At 31.9% G+C, this 9,876-nt stretch overlaps 1 protein-coding gene across 1 annotated transcript; it reads right to left on the bottom strand.

The window, feature by feature from the left end:
* Positions 1-228: 228 nt before the first annotated feature.
* On the bottom strand, positions 229-1,939 carry LOC148926648 (protein FAR1-RELATED SEQUENCE 5-like). Its single transcript, XM_089059202.1, has 2 exons — positions 1,862-1,939; positions 229-1,261 (listed from the first exon to the last, which is right to left on the bottom strand). Exons 1-2 carry the CDS (start codon positions 1,906-1,908, stop codon positions 229-231), a joined length of 1,080 nt encoding a protein of 359 aa, XP_088915328.1. The 5' UTR covers positions 1,909-1,939.
* Positions 1,940-9,876: the final 7,937 nt, after the last annotated feature.

Here is a 9,876-nt window from a genome sequence, read left to right as displayed (position 1 = left end):
TGCTGCACAATTTCCAAACATATGCTGTTCCAAATCATCAAGACCAGCACTTAACAAAGACAAATGATCCATACTTCCTTCAGACTTTTGGACTAATCGATAAAAGTTGGAGAACAACTTTTTCTTAACTTCCTGCTTTTCATCCAAATCTGCAAGATAAAAGATAACATTATTACAATAAGTACTATCATTTCTCTGACTGAAAAATAGAATTTTTACAAATAAAGGTTAAAAATGGAACACACGTTCAAATGGTTGTTGTTCCTTAGATGGTAGACCATGTGCTGCCTTTAGTAAAGAGCTCTTCAACCACCTTCGACCAAAATATTTCTCAGGAATGAGATTAGCAGACTTATTCTTCAACAAACAAAATATATGATAACATAACAAACCAATTCTGGAAAACTTCTTGCAACTACAGTCGAATGTGTCTTGCTTACAATCATACATAACATCCAATGTTCTACCATATTGGTCCTTGACCTGATGCTTCTTGATGTTATCCTCAACAGTAGTTATAGAAACAATCTCACATACAATACTTATTTCCTGTTGTACATGTTTGAAAATAGAATCAGTGTAGATTGTAGATGCATGCTTCTCAATAGGCAATTGGGTTGACAAATCAGGAATAGTTGAGTAATCCAAGTAGTTCAATCGTGAATTGGCATTCCTTTGATCTCCCACAGCATAATTAAAGAAATTGATGAACTGTACAAGATTTGCACGTGGCTTTGTGTAGTTTTTAAAAAAGCTATTCTCCGATTCAGACATCGATGTAGTCCTAAGAAGCGACCCCATGGGAAAATCTCGAAAATAAGCAGGAACCCAGAATTCTCTATCTTCAAACATTGATCCAAACCAGTGCACGTCTTCTAATCCATACCGTTCCATTATATCATTCCATATTATATCAAACTCATCAGGCTCTAACAAATCAGACCAAACACATGCATTCAACTCTTTTTTGAAATCTTCATTACCATGTAAAGATTTGGGCAACTTATCTGACACCTTAACCATGATATGCCACATACACCATCGGTGCCTTGTTTGTAAAAGTACTTGTTGAACAGCAAGTTTGATCCCCCAATCTTGATCAGTGATAATCAATTTGGGTGCTACCCCCATGCATCGAACAAAACAGCCAAACAACCAAGAATAGGATTCTCTACCTTCACTTGATAACAAGCCAGCTCCAAATGTAACTGGTCTAGAATGGTTATCTTTTCCAGTGAATGGAGCAAAAATCATGCAATACCTTCAGAATATAACATAAAAATGAATTACATTTTATCAGCTATGAGTATCATTTTATCAGCTATGAGTATCATTTTATCAGCCAGAAGTATCATTTTATCAGCAATGAGTATCATTTTATCAGCCAAAAGTATCATTTTATCAGCAATGAGTATCATTTTATCATTTTATCATGCAAAAGTATCATTTTATTAGTAAGAAGTATCATTTTATCTACTGCAAGTATCATTTTATCAGCTATGAGTATCATTTTATCAGCCAAAAGTATCATTTTATTAGTAAGAAGTATCATTTTATCAGCCAAAAGTATCATTTTATCAGCAATGAGTATCATTTTATCAGCTATTGACAGAAGGGATACTATTTTATGATGCAAAAGTATCATTTTATCATTTTATTATGCAAAAGCACAATTTCTATCATTTTATCATGCAAAAGTATCATTTTATTAGTAAGAACTATCATTTTATCTACTGCAAGTATCATTTTATCAGCAATGAGTATCATATTATCAGATATGAGTATCATTTTATCAGATATGAGTATCATTTTATCAGCAAAAAGTATCATTTTATGTCTATTAGCAACAAAAGTAATATACCTGTTAGTGTTGTATGTTGAATCAAATGAAATTACATCTCCAAACATATGATAATTTCGTCTTGAAATAGCATCAGCCCAAAAGATTCTAGTTAACTTTCCATGAGATCCTATCTCAATTTCATAATAGAAGGCATCAGATGATTCCTTTTGAGAACGCATATAATCAAAAATCATTTGAGCATCTGAACCATCAATATTGGACATAATATCACGATAACCATTTCTAATATCAATAATATCACATCCAACATTTTCAGGTCCACCCATTATCTCCTTCAAAAGTTTGAATGTGAGAGTGGGACCAATATTACACCTGCCACAATCCTCCATAAACCTCCGATGAATAGGATCCAGATTGCGATTGGCCATCATAAAATGCCTATGCTCATCCGCAACCATTAAGTGATTATGATACTCAACAAACTGATAAACCTCATATCCTCTGCTCTTGCCATCTGAATAATATCTCAAATTGAGCTTAGCAAGACATTCACACCTAAATGACCGACACCTACGCTCCTTAAAAGACACTTCAGTTGATTGGGATGCATGACCAGGTATAAAATTCTTAGAGCCTTGTCTGTTGCAAGCCAAATACTGCCACTTAGTAATACCTTGAACTGATTTGTTACCCATTTTACGAATGCCAAAACCAACTGAACGAGCATAATGTTCATAGAAACCAACTGCTTCTACTAATGTATTGAATTTCATACCAATCATTGGCTTCAAAGCATCATCACAAACAAGAATGTACATACCTACAAATCAGTAAAAGTATCATTTTATCATAGTATCATTTTATCATAATATCATTTTATGCACTAAAAGTATCATTTTATGCAGTAAAAGTATCATGTTATGCAATAAACCTATCATCACAAACAGGAATGTAAATACCTACAAATCAGTAATAGAATCATTTTATCATAGTATCATTTTATCATAGTATCATTTTATCCGACAAAACTATCATGTTATGCAGTAAACCTATCATCACAAACAGGAATGTACATACCTACAAATCAGTAATAGTATCATTTTATCATAATATCATTTTATCATAATATCATTTTATCCGACAAAACTATCATGTTATGCAGTAAACCTAACATTTATAAGCCAAAAGTATCATTTTAACACATAATCGACAATACATAATATAATCAAATAAGAATTTCAGTACATCAGAAACATAAACCAATCAACAACTAATATTAATCTAAAATCAAATTCAATACATGAATATGAACACAATCAATAAGCTAAATAATAGATAATGATTGTTACCTTCGTTATTTGCTACAGATTCCATCGAAGCAAATTTTCACAGCAATTGAAGAGGTAATCAATGAAAATAAGAACGCAAAATTGAAAACATCTTCCCGATCACAATTATGGAAACAAAATCTGAAGACTATGGAAAATGAATCAAATCTGGAGCCTATGGAAACAAAATAAGCGAGAAGTATGGAAACAAAATCGCAGAGAAGAGGAGAGAATCAAATTGAGTGATCTGGATCAAAATGGAAACAAAATCACAGAGAAGAGGAGAGAATCGAAAATCGTTGAGAAGAAACCGATGAGAAGAGCGTGAAATCTGGAGTGAATCTGGAGCGAAATTCAAAAATTAAATTAGCGAAATGACATATTTACCCTCTGCGCCTATTTTTATTAAGTAAATCTAAGTTTGAATCTCAACCACAAGATTATAAAATATGTGTGGTCCAGATTTAGTTATAGAGTTATCATGTGATTTGAGGGTTATGATATGATCGCATCTCCATACATATATATATATATATACATACATATATATATATATAGGGAGAGGGTTTTGATCTATGAAGACCAGATTTAAATACAGAAACACAGAACAAAGTCATACGTAGGACATTTTTAGGTCATAGTTAGTTTATTTTTAGGTCATGCTAACAAAGCATGACCTAAAATGATTTTAACATGGCATAAACTCAAATCTTATAATATGACCTAAAACTACTTAATTATGACCTTTCGTATTTTTGGTTAATTATTGACCATTAGATCATCTAATCTTAGGGCCAAGATTTGGGCTGCATTTCTGGGTTTAAATGTATTCTTATTTTGATCATCTCCCTAAACCCAAAACCCTAAACCCTATATATATATATATATATATATATATATTCATACGTAGGGCATTTTTAGGTCATAGTTAGTTTATTTTTAGGTCATGCTTTGTAAGCATGACCTAAAATGATCTTAATATGACATAAACTCAAATCTTATAATATGACCTAAAACTACTTAATTATGACCTTCCGTATTTTTGGTTAATTATTGATCATTAGATCATCTAATCTTAGGGCCAAGATTTGGGCTGCATTTCTGGATTTAAATGCATTCTTATTTTGATCATCTCCCTATATATATATATATATATATATATATAGGGATGTATTCAGATTAATGCGTAAAAAGCTGTTAAAAATTAAAACTAATTCCATCCATAGATTAGTGGTTATCTGATGGTTAATATATGAGCCACTTGGAATTAAATAAATTAATAAAAAAAATTAAAAAGGGCAAAAAAGGAAGATTACATATTGGACGTTATTTCCATTCCCTAAATAAATGCCTAGTGTATTAAATTAATCATGGGAAGTTATTTTCATTCCCTAAATAAACACCTATTATATTAAATTAATCAACAACTTCTTAATTCACGGTTCTTATATTTGATATGTTCCTTGACTGTTAAATATTATCTAAAAATGAAATATCTATACTATATTGCAATTATGTTCCCTGACTAGAATATGAATTCGATTTGTTTTTGATGTTCATTAAATTATTGAGTAATGTACTTATATAACGTTACTAAGTTGGTACTACACCGTAATCCCTCGATTACTAAACCCTTGGAGAATGAATTAAACTTTTGTTCCCCTAGGGGTTTAGCAATCCATAGGGCTAGGGTATATAGTACCACCATATACATTAAATTTCATCTTTTGTGTATTTAGGATTTCACATAGTAATAATGTATGAAAATTGTCCTTTAATGTAAATGCATCATACTAAATGATGTACCTATGTAAGGATTTAATGTTTGGTGGTAGTTGAATCCATACCCTTTGGGTTTAGTGATCCATGAGGCTAGGTTGTAGTACTCACTCACAAAATAAAATCATCACCAAGTGTAACATCCTTGATCAAAATATGCATCATTTTATATTTGATGTATTATATTGGTATTTGCATTATAAATATATTAATAAGATATTATAGAGATTAATAAACTGAAATTCATCCATAATTAATTATTTATGATTTATAATGTTGAATATTTTTAATAAATAGATAATTAAGTGTACATGTGAACGTGTGAATATGTGCATGAAATAAAGTAATTGTGTGCATGTAATATTGTTTTTATATATGCACGTAATTATGTACTATATAATATTTATATATATATATATGCATACATGAATATGAATATTAGGATAAGGACTCACTATGGAGCCACACGTGTAAATTTATAATTATAAATGGAATAGAGTTACGTGGTGGAAAAAAAATAGGAATACACTTCTTTATATAATATAAATGGGAGTCGGTTTATGGAGGATAGGAAATAATATAAATAATAATCATAGGGAGGGGGATGAGTTTAGCGAGGAGGGAGTCGAAGAGTAAAAAAAAACCAAAGGAACTTTTGGAAGAAAAAGAAAAGCGAGAGGGTTGGAATTGAGAAGAAATTCACGTATATTTTCGGTTTCGGGATTGATGGCTATGGCACAGGAGATGGAATTAAAAACTCGGTTAGATTACATGTTTCAATCAGGTGTGTATAAATCACACTTTTAATTTTTCATATTTTATGTGATTGATTGCTATGTGTTAAAGTTGAGTGAATATTTGAATTGTATGATGTGAGCTTGAAATGGTTATGTGTTATTTGATATTGATGGTGGACTATGATGTAGATATGTGATTTGTGTAGTAGATATGTTTATCTATAGTATTGGAGTTAATTGATCGAATACATGGATATGTAATTGATGCAGTAGAGATATTTTGCATATGGTATTGGAATTGACTGAATCATTGGATTAAAGAGGATCTGTGATAGTCTTGTCCTGGATCTGAAATCACAGTGGACATATTGGGACCTTCGGGTCAATCATATTGGGACCTTCGGGTCAATCATAGTGGGACCTTCGGGTCAAATCATATTGGGACCTACGGATCAATTCACAGTGGGACCTACGGGTCAAATCATAGTGGGACCTTCGGGTCAAATCATACTGGCATATTGGAAATCCCGGGCAGATACCAGGCTTGAACTGTCACAGAATAATAAACTGAACAAAGTGGCATATGCATATGTATATGGAATTATTTTTTTAAATATTGTTATATATATTAGTTAAAGAATATGTTTGATGTTTGGGCTGTGGAATTAAAGGTAAGATTTATATACACTGAGTTGTGGCTCATATAAACCACTAATATTTTTCAGGAATAAGATATCAGTGAAATTATTCGTTGACATACGTCGTAGGAACTGCACATGTTATCAGGTTTGGCGGCTGACGCATTTTTGGCAACCTTCTCCTCCTCGTCATTTTTGCATATAGATAAATACTATATAGTATAAAGAGTGGTGAGAGGGTCCCACTACTGTTTAGAGTGTTTTTAAATATGTACTTGATAAATGTTGGTTTTTGAAATTATAAAATATATGTGTTTTTGTATTTGACGTATGGATTATTTCTTTTAAAATTTTGAATTTAGTTATAGTAAGTGCATAAGCCATAAGGGTTGGGGTGTGACACCAAGGGTATGGAGTTTGAATCATTCCCCTAGGGGTTTAGCAATCCATAGGGCAGGTATAGTACCACCACATGCATTGAATTTCATTTTTTATGTGTATTTAGGATTTAGAGTTTAGAAAATAAGGTGGAAAAATTGGCTTCAATGTACATGCATCATACTAAATGATGTACCTATGTAAGGATTTAATTTTGGTGGGATTTGAATCCATACCCTTTGAGGCTAGGTTGTAGTACCTACTCACAAAATAAAACCATCACTAAGGGTAGAGAGTTTGAATCATTCACCTAGGGTTTAGCAATCCATGGGGATAGGGTATAATACCACCACATGCATAAAATTTTGCTTTCTAATGTGTGTTTTTGGATTTTATATAGGAAATAATGTACGAATATAGTCTTATAATGTATATGTCTAATAGTGAATAATGTACGAATGTAGTAGTTTAATGTATATTTTTTCCATCAATTTGGTTTCATTCATTTTTGTAATGTACATATTTATGGTGGTAATGTACATATTTATGGTTTAAATGTACAATACATTAGTAGCAAATCATGTAACAATTAACCTGAATAATGTAACCTAATAATTGTAAAAATACAACAGAGACTACTCCACAAAACAATAAAATAATTGAATTCTACACGAACGATTCTAACTCCTTGCCCTTAATGAGCGTTGCGCTACTGGGTTGGTACTACACCCTAGCCCCATGAACTATTAAACCCTTGGGGAACGAATATAAGTTCTTCCCTTCATCAAAGAAATTATAGTCTATATTAAAATACAATTTTCGCACTAATATAATCTACAACACAATAATAATGTAGCACATCTTTAAAGCTTGTCGTTGCATTATTGCAATGGGCATATCATCGTCAAAGTCATCCTCGAATCGATTCTTGCACTTGTTGAATCTATTCAGAAACACATACAATGCAGTATCAGTTAATGTACATCTTTGGCTAAATAATGTAATAGAACATGATGTACAAGTATAGCTACATGACATGATACATATAATTAGCATCACGTGATGTACTAATCTATCTAAATGATGTAACAATAAATGATGTTTTAAAGTCATGTACAAGTATGCATATATAATAAGGCATTTTTTCCTACTGAAATAATGTACAAATACAACCCCTAAATGTAGTTTTTTAATCTAAATACTGCCACAGAAACAATGTACATTGGTAGTAGGAATAAATTAACAGATTTGGATTACAATAATGTACATTTATCAAAGAATAATGTAGTAATCTATGATGTACTAATGTCCAAATATGATATATCACAACAACATTAATATCAGCAATAGCTATTCATGTACAAAAGTGTATACATAATGTTCCATAAAAACAATATCCACTGATACTAGCCGTAAAGTTTCTGATTTGGTTTAAAAAAATGTATATTTATAACGTAATAATGTAGTATCTAATGATGTACTAATGTACAGACATGATGTAGCACACCAACATCATGTACAAAAATTGAATGCATAATGTACCATTAATGTATCGATAATGCAGCAACAGAACATACCTTAATGTAATAAACCTACCCCAAAATAAAGCTTAACCCACAAACTGTAAACACACAATGAACTCTGCTTTTATGAAGAATACTTCAAAGTTTGTGTACCACGATGAACCTTTAACACAAAATAATGTACTCCATTGATAGAACTAAACTGTATTGATGATGTAACATGAATGAGATTTTCTTAAATAATGCGTAAATGATATGATATAATGTAACAGAGGACATACAACAATGTACAGAATGAGGTTAACAATGTTTAAGCAATGGTTCGATTGTTCACCATTTTGTATGAAGTTCTTCAGGAGATATATGACATCCAAATAACATTGTTGAATAAGCCAATATACTAAAGGCAGCATACACAAAAAAAGGGGGAAATCAAGGAAGAACATTTGGAAGGAGAATTACAGTGCAAAATCAAATGACAAAAGCTTTAATTTTATAGCATAAGCCAGAAACTCAAAGATCGAAAACCTAATCCACACAAATCAACTTAGAAATCAAATTTGATACTACACAATGTACCAAAACAATCAAACAGCAGTTCCTCGAACTTGAATCCACCGGAAATTGAAGCAAACTTGAATTTCCGGCCTTACCTTTCACCCCGCAGTCGAAATCAAACATAAATTGAAATGGTTTTGTCACCAAAATGAATTTGCTGGGTATGCACCGGAATTCCGTCGTCGTGATGGTCACCGATTCGCCGTGAGAAACGCCGGTCATCGAGATGAGGGAAGGTAGAAGCAGATTCGAGTGAGGCGGCGGCTAGGGTTCAGCGGGAGAGAGGGAGAAGTAATGGGGGGAGAGAGTGGGAGGGGAATGAAATGACTGGGAGTTGAAATCCCGTGAATGATGCAAATCCTAATTAGAAATTGAACCGTCCAATAATGTTATACCAAATTTGCCCTGCGATGTACGAAACTAGTAACATAATGTACCGTCTAGGATTTAATCAAAACCATTAGATTAGTGGATCCTAGGGTGTATATTAGTCCTATGTTTTATACTAAGGTGGGAAAAGGAGGTTAATGCATCCCTATATATATATATATATATATATAGGGATGTATTCAAATACTTTTCATATCTTTTGTCCTTTTTCCTTCTTAATCCTAGCCCTACGATTTTGTCATCTGACGGTTAGATTAATGCCACGTGTCATTTAATAATGCACATTTTCATTCTAATAATGCACAGCGGCTAATAATGCAACATTATAGACTAATAATGCACATTTTCATTCTAATAATGCACAGCGGCTAATAATGCAATATTATAGACTAATAATGCATTAATCACAACCATCCAATTCAAGGATCCAATGGCTGAGATTAAGAAGGAAATAGGACACTTAGGGTGCAAAGGAGCCTAACACACCCCTATATATATTTATATATATATATATAAAAGGAAGTTTAGGTTTGAATGGGAGTAGAAAAATACGGAAGAAGAAAAAAAAAAAAGAAAAATAGAATTGAGGGTCATAGTGCAGGAGACAGGATCGATGTTCAGCTAGTTTATTTATCACATTTAAGGTGTGTGTAAATCACACTTTTAATTTTATATATTTTATATGATTGATTGCTATGTGTTAAATTGGAGTGAATATTTGTATTATATGATGCGAGGTTA

This window comes from Salvia hispanica, chromosome 5 (genome assembly GCF_029641045.1).
Source record: "Salvia hispanica isolate PSC_SH4W2 chromosome 5, Shi_PSC_v1, whole genome shotgun sequence".
NCBI classification, from domain to species: domain Eukaryota; kingdom Viridiplantae; phylum Streptophyta; class Magnoliopsida; order Lamiales; family Lamiaceae; genus Salvia; species Salvia hispanica.
This window is presented reverse-complemented; position numbering and strand designations above follow the sequence as displayed.

Bases quoted from the DNA above. Each gene is read 5' to 3' on its own strand.
- LOC148926648 (XM_089059202.1), bottom strand. From the start codon at position 1,908: ATGTTTGGAGATGTAATTTCATTTGATTCAACATACAACACTAACAG. The intron at 1,262-1,861 runs GTATATTACTTT...TATATTCTGAAG, and splicing joins TCAACATACAACACTAACAG to GTATTGCATGATTTTTGCTC.